Source organism: Bos taurus, chromosome 14 (assembly GCF_002263795.3).
Source record: "Bos taurus isolate L1 Dominette 01449 registration number 42190680 breed Hereford chromosome 14, ARS-UCD2.0, whole genome shotgun sequence".
Taxonomy (NCBI): Eukaryota; Metazoa; Chordata; class Mammalia; order Artiodactyla; family Bovidae; genus Bos; species Bos taurus.
The window spans coordinates 73,706,664-73,732,198 of record NC_037341.1 but is presented as its reverse complement, the minus strand read 5'-3'; the positions used below and the strand labels follow the sequence as shown (position 1 = coordinate 73,732,198).

At 40.9% G+C, this 25,535-nt stretch overlaps 1 protein-coding gene across 1 annotated transcript in view; it reads left to right on the top strand.

Annotated features, from left to right (window-relative positions):
- Positions 1-380: 380 nt before the first annotated feature.
- The window catches only part of DECR1 (2,4-dienoyl-CoA reductase 1), a 43,508-nt gene continuing 18,353 nt past the window's right edge, over positions 381-25,535 (top strand). Inside the window, 5 exon segments of the mRNA NM_001075423.1 lie at positions 381-449; positions 20,975-21,177; positions 22,354-22,411; positions 22,534-22,620; positions 23,557-23,704. Coding sequence (NP_001068891.1) covers positions 399-449; positions 20,975-21,177; positions 22,354-22,411; positions 22,534-22,620; positions 23,557-23,704 — 547 coding nt within the window. The 5' untranslated portion in view covers positions 381-398.

The following is a 25,535-nucleotide window of genomic DNA, read 5'->3' as shown; positions in this document are numbered from 1 at the left end:
TTTTTTCCGAACCTAGCCTTCTCTAACTCCCTTACCCTACCACCACAGTGCACAGGGGTGCCAAAGAGTCAGAGAGGACTTAGTCGCTAAATACACGTGTATCCATGTCTTGCATTTCTGCAATCTGCGGACTTTTCTGGCACAGTAAGTCCTGCACTCAGAGGGACAGATGAACCTCCATTAAATACCCTATTAAAACAACAACAACAATGGGGAAAATAAAGATAATTAGAGCACGAAAAAAGCGTAGTTGAGGCCTGGGCTCTGACCCGGGGGGCGGGGAGCCCCAGCCGCCCAGGCGGGTCGGCTCCCTGGCCAGCCCAGTCTTGCCAACTTGGGGCTCTCTGACCCGCCTCCCTTCGCGCGCGCATTTCCGGCCAGACCTAGGGAGGCTAGACATGGCGGTGCTAAACCAGCTTCTCTTTTCTTGGGGCCGCGGTTCCCGGCGGGTAAGGCAGCGCCGAAAGGGCCGGGAGCCCTGCGTGTCCCCTGCAAGATCCCCGTCCAGGGAGCGCAGACCCGGCGTCCCGGGCGCGGGGAGGAGCGCCGTGGGGCCCCGCGGTCCCGGTGCGGGGAGCTAGGCGCGGGCGTCCTGCAGACGCGGGGCCGGGGCAGGGGGCTGTGGCTTCCCGGGACTGGGATGAAGAGGGGCCGTCACATCCAAGCTGCCCTCGGGAGAAGCCCTGGGGTACGTTTGTGCCCGTGTGGAGGGGCACGTTGAACGCCTGCGTGGTTCTCACAAGTTGCACATTCTTGTGAGTTTCCAGTGAAAGTCGGGCTTCCCTGGTGTCTCAGCTGGTGAAGAATCCGCCTGCAATGCAGGAGACCTGGGTTCGATCCCTAGCTTAGGAAGATCCCCTGGAGAAGGGAAAGGCTACCCACTCCAGTATTCTGGCATGGAGAATTGCATGGACTATATAGTCCATGAGGTCGCAAAGAGTCCAAGTTGCATGTAAATAGAGAGAAGGGCCCTGCACACACCTGCCGGCCTGGGGACGAGGGGGAAAGGGAAGGAGGGGTAGGGAGCGGGGCCCAGAGGAAACATTGGCCTTAGCTGGAGTCCTTTTTTTTTAAACGAAGAAATTCGTTCACCTGTTTGTTGTTCAAAGATTAATACCAACCTGGCGTGCGTGAGTGCTAAGTCACGTTGGACTCGTTGCGGGCCCCATGAACCGTGGCCTTCTAGGCGCCTCTGTCCCGGGAATTTTCCAGGGTCTTTCCTGAGTGGGTTGCCATTTCCTACTGCAGGGGGTTTTCCCCATCTGCGGAGCAGAACTCGCCTCTCTTTAGCCTTTGCCTCCTGGATTGGCAGGTGGATTCTTTACCTCTGCACTACACCTGGGAAGCCCATATGAACGTATTCACATAAAAAAAATAGAAAGCAAATCGAGCTGTTTAAATTTCCCTGCCTGCAGTTAATGCTGGGAGCGCTGCATCTCAGGCTGGCTTCCACAGCTTTTTCTCTCCTAATTTTGTTTGGTTTTGTCAACATCTCTCCACTAGACCGATAGTCTAAAGTGGTCAAGAGGAAACAGCTAAAGAGGGAAAGAAAGAGAAAGGAAAAAGAGACTAATGATATCCAAGACAACCCCTTTCCTCAATCAAATGAAAAGAAACCTTAGTGAGCTAAGCGAAACTAAACCTGAATTCACAATTTCCTTAGCCAAGTAGAAAAATCAGTGTGCCAATTGTGAAAAAAACTTTTTTCAGTTAGAATGAGAAGCCATGTTTTTATCTTTTTTGAAAAACATGGACAAATTTCAAATTCCAGATCTGAACACAAGGGAATACTATGAGTCTATGACGTAAGAGAGAACTTCCTTTTAAAAAGTGAGATTTGTTCAAGGCCAGGGTGTTGTTGATAGTATTTTCTCTTACAAAGATTTGGGTTGTAGGTTGTAAAAGAAGGCTACACTGTCTGATCCCTCTTAAAGAACTCTTCATTTGGATCCTATAATGGCTCTGTAAAGTAGAGAAGTCTTCAGAGATTTTTTAAAGAACACAAATTGTTAGAATTGTAGTAATAAGGTCACACAGACCGTGTCCACGATCTTCTGATGTCATTACGCAATATAGCATGAGAGGGAGAAAATGAACTAAAAATTAATTGTAACCTGACAGTTTGAAGTTCCTTTGCTTAAGAAAAATGGAAGTTTTGAGGATGGAGGTTTGAAGGCAAGAGAGTTCCTTGTAAGTGGTGTGTCTCCCTTTCCTGGCCCACACAAGCTTCGGTGTGAATTCCTGGGTGTAGAAAAGTTTTCACATCTGTGAAGTGGCAGGTTGTTCCAGGAAACATGATTTTGTGGGCAAATACAAGTTGTTACAATTAAAGCCCCCGATTTAAATATTTTAGTTATCAAGAATCTGAGAAATGTTTCATCCCTCATATATCTATTTATGAAGTGAGCTTCCCTGGTGGCTCAGATGATAAAGAATCCACCTGCAATGCAAGCAGGCCTGGGTTCGATCCCTGGGTTGGGAAGATCCCTTGGAGAAGGGACTGGCTACCCACTCCAGTATTCTGGCCTGGAGAATTCCGTGGACAGAGGAGCCTGGCAGGTCACAGTCCGTGGGGTTCCAAAGAGATGGACATGACTGAATGACTTTCACTGTTTATGAATATGGTGATTGCAGCCATGAAATTAAAAGATGCTTACTCCTTGGAAGGAAAGTTATGACCAACCTAGATAGCATATTCAAAAGCAGAGACATTACTTTGCCAACAAAGGTCTGTCTAGTCAAGGCTATGGTTTTTCCAGTGGTCATGTATGGATGTGAGAGTTGGACTGTGAAGAAAGCTGAGCACCGAAGAATTGATGCTTTTGAACTGTGGTGTTGGAGAAGACTCTTGAGAGTCCCTTGGACTGCAAGGAAATCCAACCAGTCCATTCTGAAGGAGATCAGTCCTGGGATTTCTTTGGAAGGACTGATGCTAAAGCTGAAACTTCAGTACTTTGGCCACCTCATGCAAAGAGTTGACTCATTGGAAAAGACCCTGATGCTGGGGGTGCTTGGGGGCAGGAAGAAAAGGGAACGATAGAGGCTGAGATGGCTGAATGGCATCACCAACTCAATGGGCATGAGTTTGAATAAACTCCGGGAGTTGGTGATGGACAGGGAGGCCTGGCGTGCTGCGATTCATGGGATCGCAAAGAGTCAGACACGACTGAGCGACTGAACTAACTAACTAACCAATATTGTGCTATGGGCTACTAGGGCTCAGTTCAGTACAGCATTTAATGAGAACTAGCTCTTTGCTTGGCTATGGGAATGCAAAGGTTAAAAAAATACAAAACTTGCTCTCAAGTTGCTTTCAGTTTTACTGAGGAAAACATTCACTCATTCAGTAGTTTATCAGAAAATGCTAATTAAGTGCCTACAAAGTGTTGGGCATTCTTTGACAATCTTTACTTGGAAACTATCACTACCATCCTTGAATTAATAGCTTCTTGTATATTTTTTAAGTTATGAATAATAACTCATGATTGGACTGTCAAATAATTTAGTGGAACAAAATGAGTTTAAGAAAAGCAAAATGGAATAGAATAGAAAATACAAGAATTCATCTTATATAGTAAGGTTAAGCATACAATTTGTGGAACTTTTAAAAATTTACAGTTCTTTGATATCTCTGATGCACATTGCCATCCTTTGCCTCCTCCCTGTTTTGGGGGGCTTCTCTTGTGGCTCAGCTGGTAAAGAATCCACCTGCAATGCAGGAGACCTGGATTTGATCCCTGGGTTGGGAAGATCCCCTGGAAATTTTCCAGGGGGAACTGCTACCCACTCCAATATTCTGACCTGGAGAATTCCATGGACTGTATAGTCCATGGGGGTCACAAAGAGTCAGACACAACTGAGGGACTTTCACTTTTTTTTAAAAATAAAGAGTAATTAGTATTTTTATAAAAATGATACTGGGCCAATATGAATTCAAGTAATATATTAATAGTTAAATTAAACAAAATAATACATGTCTGCAAACTGGCCAGTCAGAAATAACCAGGGTTAATGTTTGACCACCTTCATCCCAGGCATCTGTTTGTACTGGAAAAGAGACGGCTGACTAGCCATGTTTTTGCTTGGCTGTATCACATTTGTTTTTCACATTGAATTTAATCAACATTGTTTCATTTTATTCTGATGCTGAATATTGTCAGTGAGAAGTATAAAGCCAGCTAGATTTTTTCCCCCTTGTTTATGTTTCGAGTTTTCTTTATTTTATTTTTTTCTATCCAGAAAGCCTAAGAAATCTTTCTTTACCCAACTCAAAATTTCAGAATATAGGTTTCTTGGAGGCAGGCCTAGAATAGTGCCCAGTGAAATGATAGTAGCTTAGTCATGTCTGACTCTTTTTGGCCCCATGGACTGTAGCCTGCCAGGCTCTTCTGTCCATGGAATTCTCCAGGCAACAATAGTGGAGTGAGTTGCCATTTAGCACAGAGTAAATAACTAACATCTGTTACACGACAGAATACATGTACTGTGCTGTGTGTAAGGCATATTTCGTACTAGGTCCTCATCCAGAATCTGTCTGAAATACTGTATTCCAGTGGGTCATGATGAGACATCAACAGACTGTGAAAATGCAGATGTGTTATTAGAATGGACATCTGAACGAAACAGTGTGTTGCTAAAGGAGACAGGGAGGGCTTCATGAAGGAGGTGGCTCCAAGCTCACTTTTGGAATTGAGTTATATGGAGCCCCAAAGACAATCTAGATATTAATACAAGGAATTGCATGTTTCAAGAAGTGAAGGAGCATGGCCTGTTTTTAAAAAGCCAAGTGGCGTGGCACTGTGGAGTTTGTGAAGTTTTGGAGTCAGAGAGAAGTGCATGGAGATGAGGCTGAACAGGTTGCCGAGGGCCCAAGGCATGCTGGGCTTCACTTATTTATGTGGCAGATCGAACATTTGCTATATATTAGGCACTATACTAAGCCATCCAAGCATAAGAAAGAACTGATTCTTGCTCACAAAGCTTAACAGTCTAGTAACATTATGATATAATATGGCACAAAGAAGGGGGAAATGTGGAAGCAGTGATAGAATTTATTTTCTTGGGCTCCAAAATTACTGGGGACAGTGACTGTAGCCATGAAATGAAAAGATGCTTGCTCCTTGGAAGGAAGGCTGTGACAGATGTAGACGGTGTATTACAAAGCAGAGACGTCGCTTTGCTGACAGAAGACCATGTAGCCAAAGCCATGGTTATTTCCAGTAGTCATGTACTGATGTGAGATTTGGACCACAAAAAAGGCTGAGCACCAAAGAATTGATGCTTTCAAATTGTGCTGGAGAATATTCTTGAGAGTCCCTTGGACTACGAGGAGATCAAATCAGTCCATCCTAAAGGAAATCAGACCTGAACATTCATTGGAAGGACTGAAGCTGAAGCTCCAATACTTTGGCCGCCTGATATGAAGAGCTACTCATTGGTAAAGACCCTGATTCTGGGAAAGGTTGAAGGCAAAAGAAGTGGGTGGCAGAGGATGAGATGGTTAGGTTGTATCACTGACTCAATGGGCATGAATCTAAGCAAACTGGGAGATGGTGGAGGACAGAGGAGCCTGGTGTGCTACAGTCCATGAGGTTGCAAAGCATCATATAGGACTTAGCAATAATCACCTTAGGGGGAACATTTGCTTGCTGAGGGCAGCTAGCTCCCTAAGGTGATTATTGTTCACTTGCTAAGTTGTTTTTTTTTTTTTTTTTTTAATTGGAGGCTAATTACTTTACAATATTGTGGTGGTTTTTGCCATACATTGACATGAATCAGCCATGGGTGTACATGTGTTCCCCATCCCGAACCCCTCTCCACCCCCCTCCCCATCCCATCCCTCAGGGTCATCCCAGTACACCAGCCCTGAGTGCCCTGTCTCATGCAAAGAAGCTGGACTGGCGATCTGTTTCACATATGGTAATGTACATGTTTCAATGCTATTCTCTCAAATCATCCCACCCTCGCCTTCTCCCACAGAGTCCAAAAGTCTGTTCTTTACATCTGTGTCTCTTTTTCTATCTCGCATTTAGGGTCATCATCACCATCATTCTAAATTCCATATATATGCATTAATATACCGTATTGGTGTTTTTCTTTTTGACTTACTTTACTCTGTATAATAGGTTCCAGTTTCATCCACCTCATTAGAACTGATTCAAATGCATTCGCTTTAATAGCTGAGTAATATTCCATTGTGTATATGTACCACAGCTTTCTTATCTGTTGGTTTGCTGATGGACATCTAGGTTGCTTCCATGTCCTGGCTATTGTAAACAGTCCTGTGATGAACATTGGGGTATCTCTTTCAATTCTGAACGTGTCTCTTTCAATTCTGGTTTCAAGAGGGAGAAGGTTTAAGAAGGACTACTCATGCCCTATTATTCTCTCAAAATTTTCTGGTCAGATAAACCATTTGTAGGGGGACAGAGTGAATAAAGGGGCAAAAGAAGCCTGGAGTTAAGGAGGGAAGACATCTTCCCTCCTGGGGGGAAGTGAAGCATCAGGACTGGGGAAGAAGACATTCCCACTCACAGAGGGAGAAGTGTACAGTTTTTACGTGTATCATTTTGGAGTTTTACATTTAAACTAGAACCTGAAGGATCAGTGGAAGTTAGCCAGGAGAAGGAATAAGAGTAAGAAAGTTCTAGGCAGCAGAGTGACCTTTGTGAAGACCCAGACTAGAGTTATAGGTCCCAAGTAAGGAGGCGGGTTGTGAGAGACAGGCAGGGGAGGCCTGTGAGCCCCAGGAAGGAGTCAGAGCTTTGTCCTGAAGGCCTGAGAGCAGGGTGAGAATGGAGGAAACTTGGGCAAGACTCTCTCTGGATAAGAGACCGTGATGGCCTCAACCGGGGAATGGCCGTACATGAGAGGCCTGAAGTCTGGTGATATTCAAGTGGTAACTGGAGAGTCCTTGCTGCTTGGTCCATGGTAGGAGGTGAGAAAGGAAGACTGGGCCAGGCTGAGGAGGCAAATGGCACCATCAGAAGTGGAAGCAGGAAAGTAATGTCATCAGGTGGGACTTGAGATAGGGATCCTAGAGTATAAGTAAAAGTGACAGGGGTCTGACCTAAGGGCAGTTTTTGTTGCTATTTAGGACTAAAATGAACTCAGTGGATTGGGTGCGTGGTGTGAGATGAAGTCCAAATTTCTATCATTGGCCCCTGAGCTAAGGAAAATGTTCCTCTCTGAGAGAATTTACAAGAAGAGCCAGAGAGAAGAGAGGGGTAAATGATGTATCTGGAAAATGTTAAGTGGCCTCTCAGTTCATTTCAGTTGCCCAGTCGTGTTTGACTCTTTGCAACCCCATGAACCACAGCATGCCAGGCCTCCCTGTCCATCACCAACTCCCAGAGTTTACCCAAACCCAAGTCCAGTGAGTCAGTGATGCCATCCAACCATCTCCTCCTCTGTTGTCCCCTTCTCCTTCTACCCTCAATCTTTCCCATCATCAGGGTCTTTTCAAATGAGTCAGCGTTTTGCATCAGGTGGCCCAAGTATTGGAGTTTCAGCTTCAGCTTCAGTCCTTCCAATGAACACCCAGGACTGATCTCCTTTAGAATGGACTGGTTGTATCTCCTTGCAGTCCAAGGGACTCTCAAGAGTCGTCTCCAACACTAGTTCAAAACCATCAATTCTTCGGCGCTCAGCTTTCTTTATAGTCCACATCCATGACCACTGGAAAAACCATAGCCTTGACTAGATGGACCTTTGTTCACAAAGTAATGTCTCTGCATTTTAATATGTTGTCTAGGTTGATCATAACTTTCCTTCCAAGGAGAAGCATCTTTTAATTTCATGGCTGCAATCACCATCTGCAGTGATTTTGGAGCCCAGAAAAGTAAAGTCTGATACTGTTTCCACTGTTTCCCCATCTATTTCCCATGAAGTTATGGGACCGGATGCCATGATCTTAGTTTTCTGAATGTTGAGCTTTAAACCAACTTTTTCACTCTCCTCTTTGACTTTCATCAAGAGGCTCTTTAGTTCTTCTTCACTTTCTGCCGTAAGGGTGGCCTCTAGGACTTCTAAACTGGTATGCAGGTGATTTGATTAAGTTGTAGAGGTGGTGGGGAGAATGATAAATCTGTCAGGAGTGTTAACGAAGGCCTTAGCCTTTGAATGATGCATGTTGAGTGTTGGTGGAGATCCATTTGTGTAAAGATAGAGAGGTGGACACAGTTGGTATTTGGGGAACCCTGAATATTTTGTTTATCTGAGTATAAATTTTAAAGAGGGGAAAGCAAAGGGAGATAAGGCTGGATAGATGGAGAAGAGCCAGGTCATGATGACTTGCTGTGCTGGGTGAAGCTGAGGAATCTGAACGTTATTCAGGGAATCCCAAAGAGAGAAGTGCTACAAGCAGGTTTGCAGTACTCTGGAGAGCAGTATCGCAGATGTGCTGGGTAAAGGAGGACTGGAGGGCAGAGACCACCTAAGAGATGATGTAGCACTGACCCTTAGTATTTGTGAATGGTGGAAGATAGGAGTCTTTGAAGTCAGACAGTAAGCAGAGAGGAAGGATACTGACTAGGGAGGTAGAATACGGGCAATTAGAAGGCATTTCATTAATACTTGGCAACCCTTAGTTTTTTTTTTTTTTTTTTTCTTTTAGTTTTATTTATTTGTTTATGGCTGCACTGGATCTTCATTGCTGAATGCAGGCTTTCTCTAGTTGCAGAGAGCAGGGGCTACTCCTTGTTAAGGTGCTCAGGCTTCTCCTTGCAGTGGCTTCTCTTGTTACAGAGCACCGGTTCTAGGGTGCATGGGAGTCAGTAGCTGCAGCACATGGGCTCAGGAGTTGTGGCTCCTGGGCTCCAGAGCACAGGCTCAATAGTCGTGGCGCGTGGGTTTAGCTGCTCCCTGGCATGTGGGATCTTCGTGGGCCAGGGATTGAAGCTGTGTCTCCTGCATTGGCAGGCAGACTCTTTACCACTGAGCCACCAGGGAAACCCAGCCCTAGCCCTTAGTTTGTAAAGAAAATTCCAGGTGGAAAATAGTCAGCAAACTTAACTGTCCTATATTCTCTTCCTAAAATGATAACTTACTTTGACAGTAGAAATGCCTGGGTAAGTTAAGTAAGTTAAGAGTAAGGGGACAACTGTACTGTGATCCCTTCCAGAATGGGAAAACTCCCGTGCTATCTTGCATCAAAAGCTGTGATAGAACTGTAGGCTTTCACAATTTGTGAAATGATGTTGCCGTTCACCTTTAGCCCTGATTTATTTTGCTTATGCTTTAAAATTATATTTTTAACTCCAGATTAGATATCTCCACCTGAATATTCCACAGGCATGCCAGGTGAAACATTTCTGATACAGAACTGGTTATTTTCAATTCTCCAACTTGAGTCTTCTCAGATCAACCGAGTCATTTCAGTTACTATTTATACTATTTAAACTCTGTCATCTTCAGCTCTCCCCTTCTTGCTTCCCATTTCCAGTTGGCTGGCTTCTGAGTTCAGGCTAACCAACGTGTTAAATGTGTGGAAAGTGTTGTCTTGCCTTGATTTCTGCTGTCCTCATTGTTTCTCACCCAGACTAATGACTTTTGTCTGACTCATCCCCACTTCCTTCTAGTTCACCGTTAAATCTTATTCTTTCTAAAACACAAAGGCAACGCACAAAGTAGCTTCAGATACTGAGATGAAGGTGGGAGAAGCAGAAAATTTTGGTCCACCAAATAGCCTTGATTAAAGAGAGAGCCCTCTTTGTCTTCTTTTAGTGATATGGATCAAGGTGTGCTGAGGTTGGACTTTAAGGCAAGAGGAAATAGTAATTCACTGCATCTTCTTTTTCTGGGACCTTCTCACCCACAAGTAATTTTATTTGTTGACTTCCCACTCCTCCTATGGTGGCGTTCAGTCAAGGTCGTCATCTCTTGCCTGGCCTACAAAACATTACACCTACTTTCCCTGCTTTCCATTTTGCCTCCTACATTTTCTTCTCAATTTAGTAACCAGAACAAATCTCTACAAACCTAAGGCAGCTCATGACAGTCCTGTGCTCAAAACTTTGGAAAGTTTCCCACACAACTTGAGTAAGAATGTCAGTCCATGTCGTGGCTGACTCAGCCTTTGTGATCCCGTCCTCTATGCCTCACTGACTTCACCTCTCTCCCTCTTTCTCCTTCCTCCATCTTCTTCAGCCATGCTGGCCCTCTGACTCTTCATGTGCTCGGTAGGCTTCCTTCTCAGGGGCTTTGCCTTTAGCTTTTCCTTTGCCTGAAAGAACCATGTGACTCATCCCCTCACTCCCTTTGGGTCTTTGTTCAGATGTCACTGCAGTGAGACCTTTGCTGACCACTCTATTTAAAATAGCAACACTCTACCCATATTCTATGCCTTATTTTTTTCCCACAGCAACACATTAGCTTTTACTATACTATATATTTCACTTAATTTATCTGCCCTCGTCCCAAAGATAATCTCTCTGTGGATGGAATAGTGTATCTGTTTTGCTCACCACTATATTGCCATTGGTTGGAAGAGTGTCTTGGGTATAGCATATGCTCAGTAAAAACTTGCTAAAAATAAAATGAGTTAACAGTATACCTAATTATAATATCATATTTGTCTCTAGTACTTTTTCATAGAAGCAAATTCCCAAATCACAACAAATCTCTTTCAAGCACAGGGTTTATATTTCTTGGTTCAAAAAAGTTAGTCATATTAGTTTTGGCTAATGTGATAGGGATCAACAGATGACTTGAATGAGAGGCAAGCAGGAGTGAAAACTCCACTTGAAAATTTCAAAGTGCCTATTAACTTATCTCTTTGATTTCATCTTCCTTGATTGCATAGTGTGGGTGAAACATCTATTTAGTCTACATCTAATTGCATACAGATAAGAACTGTAATAAAAATTAGCAAGTACACCCTGTAACACAGAGCAGCTACTTTTTCAAGGACTGATGTTCATCACTATGGGACATATCATCACTCAAAAATGTAATTTTTGTTTTGTAACTGGTAACAACCACATAATTCAGCCTAGCCACTGAAGCTTGGAGTCAGCTAACTTTCTTTTATATTTGCTTAGCCTTACCTTCATGTTGCTGTGGCAATGAGATCTGTGTTCTGCAGAAGATTAGAATATCAGAGGCCTCTGTGCAGTGCCCGGTTTAAGAGAAGGAGCAGGTAGAGGTGCTCAAGCAAACCACACAGGTGTGGAGTTTGAGTTTAATAAAGCCTGTGGCAAGAATGGAATGGGTAGAATTTGGGCTCTTCAATTTTGTTAAAGTTTTTAGTATCCTGACACTATTGGCATTAGCAGGTGGGATGATCTCTTTATTCTGCAGGAAATAATGTCCTGTCTGCCCCTTATATTTCCAGACACTATGAACCATGTCAATTATGCGGAAGTGACAGTAGGGTCTGGGCACTGAAAAGAATGCATGCATGTCACAGGCTTATGCCTTCTAGCAACTGGATAAAATAAATTCCAAAGTAGTTATTGTAGGCTTACTCTGTTTGTGCGCTATATGAATTCCTTTAGAAATGCAAAAGTGTGCACTTTCAAAGTTGCTTGACAAATAAGATTGTTTGGTCTTCACGAAATTGACATTTAAAGAATTACTTATTTCTGATTGGAGGATAATCGCTTACTGTACTGTGTTGGTTTCTGCCGTACATCAACATGAATCTACTTTAGCTGACGTGAGTGTTGCTGCACCTGCTTTCTTTTGATTTCTGTTTGTATGGAATATCTTTTTCTAGCCCTTCGCTTTCAGTCTGTATTTGTGCTTAGGTCTAAAGTGGATCTCTTGTAGATAGCATATATAGGGGTCTTGTTTTTTGTATCCATTTAGCTAGTCTGTGTCTTTTGGTTGTAGCATTTAGTCCATTTACGTTTAAGATAATTATTGTTATGTCTGTGCTCCCCTGGTGAATGAGCAGTAATGAATCTGCCTGCAGTGCAAGAGATGCAGGAGACATAGGTTTGGTCCCTGGGTCGGGAGGATCCCCTGTAAGGAGGGCATGGGGACCCACTCTAGTGTTCTTGCCTGGAGAATCCCATAGATAGCGAACCTGGCAGGCTATAGTCCACAGGGCTGCAAAGAGTCAGACATGACTGAAGTGACTGAGCATGCACACCCATGATCCTATTACCATTTACTGTATTGTATTATTTGTTTTTGTAGACCTTTTCTTTCTCTTGTATTTACTGTCTAGAAAAGTTCCTTGAGCATTTGCTGTAACGTTGGTTTGGTGGTGCTGAATTTTCTTAACTTTGGCTTGGCTGTAAAGCTTTTGCTTTCTCCTTCAAATCTGAATGAGATCCTTGCTAAAAAGAGTAATCTTGGTTGTAGGTTTTTTTTCCTTTTATCACTTGAAGTATAGCCTCCCATTCCCTTCTAGCCTGCAGAGTTTCTGTTGAAAAATCAACTGTTAGCCTTAGGAGGATCCCCTTGTAAGTTATTTGTGGCTTCTCCCTTGCTGCTTTTAGTACTTGTTCTTTGTATTTAATTTTCATTAGTTCAGTTAATATGTGTCTTGGGTTTTTCTCCTTGGGTTTAGCCTGTATGGGCTCTCTTGGTAGGAGAGAGCCTACCTAGCCTACCTGTCTTGGTAGGCTAGTTCCTTTCCAATGTTAGGGAAGTTTTCAACTCTAATCTCAAATATTTTTTTCATGCCTTTTCTTTTCTTCTTCTTCTTCTGGAACCCCTATGATTCGAATGTTGGTCCACTTAATGTTGTCCCAGATATCTCTGAGACTTCCTCATTTCTTTTTATTCTTTTCCCTTTATTCTGCTTTGCTTCACTGATTTTTACCGTTCTACTTTCTGATTCACTTGTCTGTTCTTCTGCCTCAGTTATTCTGCTGTTGGTTCCTGCTCTCAGTTATTGTGTTGTTCATTGCTGATTGTCTATTCTTTAATTCTTCTAGGTCCTCTTTAACTTTGTCTTGTATCTTCTCAATCCCTGCCTCGAGTCTATTTATCTGTGCCTTCATTTTATTTCCAAGATTTTGGATCACCTTTACTTTCATTACTCTGAATTCTTTTTCAGGTAAGCTGTTTATTTCCTCCTCATTTGTTTGGCCTTGTTTTTCTGTTTTTGTTTTTACCATGGCCCTTAAATTTGCTGCATGTTTCTGTCTTTTTATTTTATTTAACTTACTGAGTTTGGAGTCTCCTTTCTGCCTGGTGGTAGGTCATAGTTCATCTCAGTTGTGAGATCTGCCCCTCGTGGGTGGAGTTGGACCAGTGCCTTATGAAAGTCTGTTGGTTGGGGGAATGTGTGTCTGTGTTCTGGTGCATGGAGCTGGATCTTGTCTCTCTGAAGGGTAGTGCCGTTTCCAGTCGTGTTTTTTGGGTGTCTGTGCCTTGGTGCGGCTTTGGGCAGCCTTTCTGCTCATGAACAAAGTTGCGTTCCTGTTTTGCTAAAGTTCTGGCATGACACTGCAGCTTGCTGGCTTTTGGGTGGGCTTGGTCTTAGTGTTGAGATAGGAGGCCTTTGGCAGAGCGCTCACGATTAATGTTCCATGAAGTTGGGAGTTCTCTGGTGGTCCCAGGTCCTAGACTCGGGTCTCCCACCTCGGGGGCTCAGGCTCGACCCCTAACTGTAGCAGCAAGACTTCATAGGCCATGTGGGACAAAACTCCAAGACTAATGGTGAAAGCAACACTCAGTAGCCAGTAACACCCAAAGAAACTCGCACACTTATAAAAAGAAGAGAGAAAACAGAGAAAAGGATAAAAACTAGAGTCAAAACAGAAGAGAGCAATCAAGCTAATAAACAAGCCCCTAAGTGAAAATGTGTAGTAAAAACATGACTAGCAAAAATGCAAAATAAAAGCATGGGGGAAAATGCAATATAACTACATAGTACCCTCAAAACAGGAAAAAAATGAAATGAATTAAAAAAAAAATAAGATGTTTTAAAACTGGAAAAAGTAGGTTAAAAAGTGAAAGTTAAGGGAATAATAAAGAAAGGACAACATAAGAACGTATGAGAAAAAAGAGAGAAATATATGGAGAGTGGCAGTATGAAGAATATCCTTGTGATTCCTTCATTTTCCTTTGCCCACAGTTTTCTTCAGTCAATCTCCCTGCTCAGAAAGTCCTCCAATATTTGTAGGAAGGTCTCTGGACTTGTTGTGGGCAGTGTTGAGTCAACTCAGACTCAGGTGTTACTCCACCTTTTGTGTGCATGCATGCTAATCAGGGTAAATTGGATGTGGTCAAATAGGAGATGGCAAGAGTGAACATCAGTATTTTAGGAATCAGTGAACAAAATGGACAGGAATGGGAGAATTTTAATTAATTTTAATTCAGGTGACCATTATATCTACTACTGTGGGCAAGAATCTTACAAGGAATGGAGTAGCCATCATCACAGTCAACAAAAGAGTACTTGAATGCAATCTCAAAAATGACAGAATGATCTCAGTTTGTTTCCAAGGCAAACCATTCAACGTCACAGTAAATCAAGTCTATGCCCCAGCCACTAATGCCGAAGAAGCTGAAGTTGAATGGTTCTTTGAAGACCTACAAGATCTCCTAGAACTAACACACACACACACAAAAGATGTCCTTTTCATCATAGGGGACTAGGATACAAAAGTAGAAGGTAAAGAGATACCTGGAATAACAGGCAAATTTGCCCTTGGAGTGCAAAATGAAGCAGGGCATGGCTAACAGAGTTTTGCCAAGAAAACAGACTTGTCATAGTAAACACCCCTTTCCAACGACACAAGAGACAACTCTTCACATAGACATCACCAGATGGTCAGTACCAAAATCAGATTGATTATATTCTTTGTAGCGGTAGATGGAGAAGCCCTATAGAGTCAGCAAAACAAGACCTGGGGCTGACTGTGGCTCAGATCATCAGCTCCTTATTGTAAAATTCAAACTCAATTTGAAGAAAGTAGGGAAAGCCATTCAGTTCAGTTCAGTTCAGTTCAGTCGCTCAGTCGTGTCCGACTCTTTGCAACCCCATGAATCACAGCACGCCAGGCCTCCCTGTCCATCACCAACTCCTGGAGTTCACTCAAACTCACGTCCATCGAGTCTGTGATGCCATCCAGCCATCTCATCCTCTGTCGTCCCCTTCTCCTCCTGCCCCCAATCCCTCCCAGCATCAGAGTCTTTTCCATTGAGTCAACTCTTTGCATGAGGTGGCCAAAGTACTGGAAAGCCATTATGACATTCAAATTGCTTATGATTATACAGTGGAGGTGACGAATAGATTCAGGGGACTAGATCTGGTAGACAGAGTGGCTGAAGAACTATGGACAGAGGTTTGTAACATTGTACAGGAGGTGATGACCAAAGCCATCCCCCCAAAAAAGAAATGCAAGAAGGCAAAGTGGTTGTTTGAGAAGGCCTTAACAAATAGCTGAGGAAAAAGAGAAGCGAGAGGCAAAGGAGAAAGGAAAATATATATCCAAGTGAATGCAGAGTTCCAGAGAATAACAAGGAGAGATAAGAAGTCCTTCAAGGCTTTGTCAACATGAAACTAAAGGAAATATAATGACCAGCTTGGAAGATGACCAGATCTGCACATTTTTCTTTATCCTTTATACACATTTTCAAATTTTATCCTTCAGTAACTTTTCCCCCCTGGTTTAAAAATCAAATCATATTAATATTTATTGAATAAAATTTGAAATTACTCAAAATCAACCAACCTAACAAAAAGAACAAATAATCTTCTATTATGCCATTACCTAGTCATACATAATGACTGTGAAAGGTAATGAATGAAGTCAGATACATCTTAGATTTGAATCTTTACTACTTTCATTATTTGCCTCTAAAAGTTAGTTACTTGACCTACCTGTTTGCTTCAGTTTTCTCATCTATAAAGTTGGAGTAACAGTGTTGTTGTTGCTTTTGTCCCATAAGTTGTCTCCAACTCTTTGTGACCCCATGGACTGCAGCATGCCAAGCTGCTCTGTCCTCAACTATCCCCTGGAATTTGCTCAAATTCATGGCCATTGAGTTGGTGATGCTATCTAACCATCTCATCCTCAGTTGCCCACATCTCCTTTTGCCTTCAGTCTTTCCAGGATCAAGGCTTTTCTAATCTCTTTACATCAGGTGGCCAAAGTATTGGAGCTTCAGCTTAAGCATCAGTCCTTCCAATAAATATTCATGGTTGATTTCCTTTAGGATTGACTAGTTTGATCTCCTTGCAGTCCAAGAGATTCTCAAGAGCCTTCTCTAGAACCACAATTCAAAAGCATCAGTTCTTTGACTCTCAGCTTTCTTTATGGTCCAACTGTCACATTCATACATGACTACTGGAGAAACCGTAGCTTTGACTATATGAACCTTTGTCAGCAAAGTAATGTCTCTGCTTTTTAATACACTGTCTAGGTTTGGCATAACTTCCATTCCAAGGAGCAAGTGTCTTTTAATTTCATGGCTGCAGTCACTATCCCTGGTGATTTTGGAGCCCAAGAAAATAAAATCTGTCATTGCATCCACTTTTTCTCCTTGTATTTGCCATGAAGTGATGGGACTGGATGCCATGATCTTAGTTTTTTTAATGTTGAGTTTCAAGCCAGCTTTTCACTCTCCTCTTTCACCCTCATCAAGAGGCTCTTCAGTTCCTCTTTTTATAGTGTTACGGTCTGCATATCTCAGGTTGTTGTAATTTCTCCTGGAGATCTTGATTCCAGCTTGTGATTCATCCAGCCTGGCATTTCTCATGATGTACTCTGCATAGATTTAAATAAGTAGAGTGACAATATACAGCCTTGTCATACTCCTTTCTCCACTGAACCAGTGGAGAACTCCATGAACAAGTCAGTTGTTTCATGCCCAGTTCTAACTATAGCTTCTTGACCCACATACAGTTTTCTCAGGGGTCAGGTAAGGTAGTTGGTACTCCCATCTCTTTAAGAATTTTCTACAGTTTGTTGTGATCCAGTCTGTCCTTTCACATAGTCAATGAAGCAGAAGTAGATGTTTTTCTGGAATTCCCTTGCTTTCTCCATAACCCAACAAATATTGTCAATTTGATCTCTGGTTCCTCTGCCATTCTAAACCAGCTTGTACATCTGGAAGTTCTTGGTTCACGTACTGCTGAAGCCTAGCTTGAAGGATTTTGACCTTAACCTTACTAACATGTGAAATTAGTGAAATTGTACAATAGTTTGAACATTCTTTGGCATTGCCCTTCTTTGGGATTGCAATGAGAACTGACCTTTTCCAGCTCTGTGGCTACTGCTGAGTTTTCCAAGTTCACTGACATACTGAATGCAGCACTTTAGCTGCATCATCTTTTAGGATTTGAAATCACTCAGCTGGAATTCCATTACCTCCACTAGCTTTGTTCATAGTAATGCTTCCTAAGGCCAGCTTGACTTCACATTCTAGGATGTATGACTCTAGGTGAATGACCACACCATCATGGTTATCTGGGTCATTAAGACCTTTTTAGTATAATTCTTTTTTCTGTATTCTTTCCACTTCTTAATCTCTTCTGCTTCTGTTAGGTCCTTGCTGTTTCTGTCCTTTATCTTGATCATCCATGCATGAAATGTACCTTTGATATCTGCAATTTTCTTGAAGAGATCTCTAGTCTTTCCCACTCTATTGTGACAATACAGTTTACCTTATAGGGTTGTAGAAAGTCCTAAGTAGACCTGGCACTTGGCAAATATCAAACCCACTACTTACTGTTGTTATTTCCTTCCAGTCATTTTTCTAAGCATGTATTTTTATTTATAGTTCAGGACATCCTGTATATTTCTCTCTCTCTTTTTTTTTACATCATATTATAAGCATTTTTTAATTCAATTTCTACTTGTGAATAGCCTTATTCTAAGTTATTGATTATACAGTGGAAGTGAGAAATAGATTTAAGGGCCTAGATCTGATAGATAGAGTGCCTGATGAACTATGGACAGAGGTTCGTGACATTGTACAGGAGACAGGGATCAAGACCATCCCCATGGAAAAGAAACGCAAAAAAGCAAAATGGCTGTCTGGGGAGGCCTTATAAATAGCTGTGAAAAGAAGAGAAGCAAAAAGCAAAGGAGAAAAGGAAAGATATAAGCATCTGAATGCAGAGTTCCAAAGAATAGCAAGAAGAGATAAGAAAGCCTTCCTCAGTGATCAATGCAAAGAAATACAGGAAAACAACAGAATGGGAAAGACTAGAGATCTCTTCAAGAAAATTAGAGATACCAAGGGGACATTTCATGCAAAGATGGGCTCGATAAAGGACAGAAATGGTATGAACCTAACAGAAGCAGAAGATATTAAGAAGAGGTGGCAAGAATACACAGAAGAACTGTACAAAAAAGAGCTTCATGACCCAGATAATCATGATGGTGTGATCACTGACCTAGAGCCAGACATCCTGGAATGTGAAGTCAAGTGGGCCTTAGGGAGCATCACTATGAACAAAGCTAGCAGAGGTGATGGAACTCCAGTGGAGCTATTCCAAATCCTGAAAGATGATGCTGTGAAAGTGCTGCACTGAATATGCCAGCAAATTTGGAAAACTCAGCAGTGGCCACAGGACTGGAAAAGGTCAGTTTTCATTCCAATCCCAAAGAAAGGCAATGCCAAAGAACGCTCAAACTACCGCACAATTGCTCTCATCTCACATGCTAGTAAAGTAATGCTCAAAATTCTCCAAGCCAGGCTTCAGCAGTATGTGAACCATGAACTTCCAGATGTTCAAGCTGGTTTTAGAAAAGGGAGAGGAAACAGAGATCAAATGCCAACATCCGCTGGATCATGGAAAAAGCAAGAGAGTTCCAGAAAAACATCTATTTCTGCTTTATTGACTATGCCAAAGCCTTTGACTGTGTGGATCACAATAAACTGTGGAAAATTCTGAAAGAGATGGGAATACCAGATCACCTGACCTGCCTCTTGAAAAATCTGTATGCAGGTCAGGAAGCAATAGTTAGAACTGGACATGGAACAACAGACTGGTTCCAAATAGGAAAAGGAGTACGTCAAGGCTGTATATTATCACCCTGCTTATTTAACTTCTATGCAGAGTACATCATGAGAAACGCTGGACTGGAAGAAACACATGCTGGAATCAAGATTGCCAGGAGAAATATCAGTAACCTTAGATATGCAGATGACACCACCCTTATGGCAGAAAGTGAAGAGGAACTAAAAAGCTTCTTGATGAAAATGAAAGTGGAGAGTGAAAAAGTTGGCTTAAAGCTCAACATTCAGAAAATGAAGATCATGGCATCCAGTCCCATCACTTCATGGGAAATAGATGGGGAAACAGTGGAAACAGTGTCAGACTTTATTTTTCTGGGCTCCAAAATCACTGCAGATGGTGACTGCAGCCATGAATTAAAAGACGCTTATTCCTTGGAAGGAAAGTTATGACCAACCTAGATAGCATATTCAAAAGCAGAGACATGACTTTGCCAACAAAGGTTCGTCTAGTCAAGGCTATGGTTTTTCCTGTGGTCATGTATGGATGTGAGAGTTGGACTGTGAAGAATGCTGAGCACTGAAGAATTGATGCTTTTGAACTGTGGTGTTGGAGAAGACTCTTGAGAGTCCCTTGGACTGCAAGGAGATGCAACCAATCCATTCTGAAGGAGATCAGCCCTGGGATTTCTTTGGAAGGAATGATGCTGAAGCTGAAACTCCAGTACTTTGGCCACCTCATGTGAAGAGTTGACTCATTGGAAAAGACTCTGATGCTGGGAGGGATTGGGGGCAGGAGGAAGGGGACGACAGAGGATGAGATGTCTGGATGGCATCACTGACTCGATGGATGTTGGTCTGAGTGAACTCCGGGAGTTGGTGATGGACAGGGAGGCCTGGCGTGCTGTGATTCATGGGGTGGCAAAGAGTCGGACATGACTCAGCGACTGAACTGAAGTTATTGACTTCTGTTTCCTTACAGTAAATTTCTAGATATCTCAAGACAAATAATGACAGCCCATTTAATGTATAAGAATGCTCTAGTGGGAAATTATATATTCTGAAGTTTTAATCTTACAACCGTGACCTGATGGGAAATATCAGATACCCGAATAGTGTGATCATTAAACTCAGTAGTATCTCAGTGAATATAGAGAGACAACATGCAAGGTTTTATAATCTTGGTTTTGCAACTTGGGCAACATGTTTATCTTCTCTGGGCCCGTCCTGTACAATGGGGTAAAATTAGCACCTATTTCATGGGGTGGTGACAATTAGTTTCTAATCCTGATACGTGGTAAACACTTAATGAATATGTTAGCTCTTTATTTGTTTTTGTGTTTCACACTTAAAAGTTTGTTTTCATAATTAAAAATGAGAGAATAGCAGTGTTTTCGATAAGTAATATGAGGGTAAGCTGTAAAATACGGGATAAGGCAGTCCAAACACTTTTTTAGTTGAAAATGGTTTTATAGTTTCCCCCATTTTAATTATAACAAGTATTTTTTTCCTGTTTTAAATTTATTATTCAAAGACAACATGAGAAGAGGCATTTGATTTGATAAACCTTATAAAGGATTTTTATAGTGTTCTTAAGTGATTCAAAAGATGGAATGTGATTTTTTTCCAAGTTGTTCTTGTTAAAAGACAAACATGCTTTAAGCTTTTTTAAGTTAAATTTAAGCTAACACATGAACTAACAATGCCAGCATTTATAGAGTGTTTTCTATGTGCTATCCAATTTCCTAAGTATATTATTTATATTGTCTCGTGAAACCCTTATAATGACCGTGAGGAAGGTTCCATCATTATTTCCAATTATAGAAGAAATTGAGGCAAATGGAGATTAAATAACTTGCTGAAGGTTGTATGACTAGGGAGAAAGTTCTCTCCTAGTCTAGCCCCAAAGCCCTTGCTATAAACCATTCTACTATGCTACTTAACATTCCAACAGAAAAAGTACAAAAATTGGTTAAATACAGTACCAATATGTTTACAGTGTTTGTGTTAATCCACGAATTTGACCAATATTAAAGAATAAGTTTAAAAACTCATGTCTTTTGTGGGAACACAAGTATGCCTATTTCAATTTTTTTTCTTCTATTAGTTTTTCAGTTATGGAACAAAAACATTATATCAAAACAATGAAGCTTTGCAGTCTAAATTCTTTCCACCTTTTCCAAAAGTGATGCTACCAGCCAATAGTTTTCAAGGAAAAGTAGCATTTATTACCGGGGGAGGCACTGGCCTTGGAAAAGGAATGACAACTTGTCTGTCCAGCCTGGGTGCACAGTGCGTGATAGCGAGCCGGTGAGTGAGTCTCAGTAAGTTGCCTGGCAAGAGTCTATTGATGGAATAAGTCTGTGCTACAATGTTGAAAACACTTTTTGCCAGATTTGTTTGATTTGCATCTTAATCTCTATGAAATAGTCTTTAGATGATTTAAATCTCCTTGGAAAAAGTCAGTTATTATTTGTGATGATAGAAGTAATGACTGATGATGGAACTGATAATATACTTCACAAATTCAGCGACAGAATTTTTTCTGTGTATGAAGTAATAAAGTACTATATTGAGGCTCCTTTGTTTTCAGTGAGAGTGGTTATAATTACTGATTCAGTAGATAGTTAACCTTGCACCAGGATAATGGATAGAATGCTTCCATTTCCTATAAGACGGGCAAATATTTCAAAACATCGATTGTGATGAATATAGGAAGGGGGAGGCCTTGTGGAAAGAATTTATTTAGGCATGTCCTGGTATCTTATAGCTATTCAAGTTAGAGGTTTAGAGACTGGCCAAAAAATCTATCCTTTCTTTCAGTTTGGAATACTGTAAAATTTTTAGATAGGCTAAATAATAGTCTGAATGATAAGTCAGTGTATAATTTATAAGGGCCCAAAGGAGTTTCTTTCAGATGTTTCTTTTAATGCAAATTGGCCAGAACATTTTTTTTTATGTTGCAATGTTTTTAAGTGTGTTAATATATTATTGTCTTTGTAATACTATGTGATTTACATTGCTTTTGTGTGTTTGTTTTTCTGAAGCTTGTAAGATTCTGAGTACATCTAGGTTGTCCAAACCCATCAATTTGGTATAAAATCTGGTAACATAGATTTATATAGAACATAGATTTTTTAAATAGTTTAACCTAAGCTTACATCATTCCAGGAATGTATTTTCCTTCTAAAGCATGCCTGGACAAGAAAACACATAGAAAAGAATATAATTAAAGAAATAATTTAAAATTTAACTGGCTTAAAACTAATTCTATCAATTAATGTCAGATATATGAAAATTGCTTAAATGTAACTTCTGGAAAATAAATGCACTCAAACTAACTTGTTTATAGATTTAGCTTTTCTATTGTCCTCAAAATACATGTCTTTAAACTGTAAATTCTTTCTTAATTTATGAAATTAAAAAGAAAAATATAACATGAAGTTATTTCAGAACTCATGCAAAGTACCATGTGTTTCTTTCTAGAAAAATTGATGTTTTGAAAGCAACTGCAGAGCAGATATCTTCTCAAACTGGAAATAAGGTACATTAAAAAGTTATTTAAATCAGATTTCGGAATGATAACATGCTTAAGTAAGTGACTCATGCTTCTGGATTAAGAAGTCTGAAAAATGTAGAACTCTTTTTGTTTTTGTTGTTTTGCAGGTTCATGCAATTCAGTGTGATGTGAGGGACCCTGATATGGTGCAAAACGCTGTGTCAGAAACCATCAAAGTCATCGGACATCCTGATGTAAGTGTGATGGTGATGAGGCGACAGTATGAGGTGTTTGATGTTGATAGCACCTACCAAGGTGTATTAATGAAATAAAATATTGATGCTGAGCAAGTGCTATGTTAAGAAGCCCCTGTTCTCCTCTGCTAGCAAAAAGCCAGCTCTTTTTGCTAGGGAGTAGAGTAGGTAGACTGCTATACTATTTCCTTTTAGGAACACTTTAAAAATACATTTATAATCATATAGAACAAACCTTATTTCACTATATTTAATAAGATTATGAAATAAGAGTAGCTATCCAAGAGCACAATATTTAGTTTAAATGATTCATGCTCTTTGCTTTTCTTTATAATTTTGGATTATCTCTGTTCATGGAGGAAAATAATACAAACAAGGAAACGGACAAAAAAGCTCCAGATTTCTCCTTATAAGACCTGAGATATACATGGATGTTTTGCTTTTGTTTGGTTCGCATATTGGAAAGAAGCCTTTTCTCCAGTAGTCTCAAAGAGAGCACTTTGCTATGTTAAAGATATTTTTGGACAAATCAATATCTACTATAGAACTAAGTGGAATTTTTATTGTTATTGAAGAAGTTGGTCATCAACCAAGAATTTCATTAGCTAAATTAAGCCAAAATGATATCAGAAATTAAAGGCACTTTAATTGAGATTCCTTGAAATAAATAATCACATCCTAGACATGCTTAATCTATACGTATATTTTTAGTAATAGACTCTACCCTAATTTTGAGATACGGATTAGAATTCCAAAATTTGGTAAACAATAATAGGAAATTTTCAAAGGCTCACAGAAAGTAAAACTGAACCAAATCTCACAGTATTGTTCCTAACAGACTATGGACTTTAGCTTTAAGTTTCAGAAATAAAAGCTCTTTAGGAAAAATATTCCTCCTCATCTAAGTTTCTATAACTTGCCTTATTCACTTGTTAGATTGTGATAAACAATGCAGCAGGGAATTTTATTTCTCCCTCTGAAAGACTCTCTCCTAATGCTTGGAAGACAATAACTGACATAGTTCTGAATGGCACAGCCTTTGTGACTCTAGCAATTGGGAAGGAACTAATCAAAGCACAGAAAGGTATGTTTATTTATTTTTCACATATTAATTGGATCCCTACTGTGTGCAGGTTCTGTGCTAAGCCCTGGGATACTCAATGATGCAATGTCTGTACTTGTACAGTCAGTTCAGTCACTCAGAAAAACCTGATTACAGGTTTTTCTATTAAATGCTACTTTTGGTGATATGGATTTCTATTTTCTGTTGACCAGTCGTGATGCAATGGTATCAAGTGAGTCAGTTCAGTTCAGTTCAGTTCAGTCGCTTAGTTGTGTCTGACTCTTTGCGACCCCATGAACCGCAGCACGCCAGGCCTCCCTGTCCTTCATCAACTCCCGGAGTTCGCTCAAACTCATGTCCATCAAGTCAGTGATGCCATCCAGCCATCTCATCCTCTGTTGTCCCCTTCTCCTCCTGCCCCAATCCCTCCCAGCATCAGGGTCTTTTCCAATGAGTCAGTTCTTCACCTCAGGTGGCCAAAGTATTGGAGTTTCAGCTTCAGCATCAGTCCTTCCAATGAACATTCAGGACTGATTTCCTTTAGGATGGACTGGTTGGATCTCCTTGCAGTCCAAGGGACTCTCAAGAATCTTCTCCAACACCACAGTTCAAAAGCATCAATTCTTTGGTGCTCAGCTTTCTTTACAGTCCACCTCTCACATCCATACACGACCACTGGAAAAACGAGTATGTTCTAGAATCAGTGTACAGTTACTCACTTAACACTCACTGATGACTTCTGTGTACCATACCCTGTGCTACATGTCCAAATGACAGAGGTGAATAAGACACTGTCCCTGATCAGACTGTGGCTGGGACTTGAAGGGTGCAGGTATTTTCTCAGAGAGGTGATAGAGTATTCCAAACCAGGACAAGGAGGAAGTATCCTTGTGTTACTTGAAGGATGCCCTTTGGGGCTTGAGGGGAATGGCATGGAGCTGATCAGTTTCCTTCTGTTGGTTCAAAGCTTTTGTCTCATTAGATTCAATTTCTTCTTCTGTACAGCGTGGATAATTCTCAAATCAGCTTGAGAAAGGATCTAGGAACAGACAGAAGGATTCTAGAGGGGCATTAGCCTTTTTTCTACACGTGTGCTAACAACTTCCATCTTTTTCCTGTTCTCTTATTGAAGTTGAAACCCTATGTTTCAATTCCTATTATAGCAAAGTGAATATGATTGAGATAGGGAATTTGCTTTAAAAAAAATTTTTTTTTAAGAAGGATGATTGAGTGGGGAGATAGAGAAGTGTGGGCTGACTTCTCTCTTTTCTCTCTCCCAGGATCCTTGTATCTCTTTTATATGTCTTCTTACTATATCCTTTTTCAAGTGTATTTGAGAGTTAACCACACTGTGTCTGATTTTCTCTCTCCATACCTCTTACTCATTTCTCTGTTTCTCTCCATATGTCTGTCTCTCTCTCACTCTCTATCAACTCTTCACTTTTGTTTCTCTGTTTATTTCTTCATCTTGGTCTCTCTCATCACTTGGTATTTCCGTGTCTTGTCTGTTTTCTTTCATCCCCTGCCCGTCTTTGTTATTCTTGATTTCCGTCTGACTCTCCTTTCTTTTCTCATTATTGTCTTTCATTGTAATATAGACTTTGATCTATTTTTACTCATCACATTGGATTAAAATTAAAATTCTATGGACTTCATTAAAATTATATTAGCTCAGGCTTCTTAAAAGATGGAGCCAGTTTTTTTCTGCCAAAATTCCTGTCAGTTATAGATGCTGTAACCTGACAGTTTTCAGTTCAGTTCAGTTCAGTCGCTCAGTGGTGTCCAACTCTTTGTGACCCCATGGACCACAGCACACCAGGCCTCCCTGTCCATCACCAACTCCCGGAGTTTA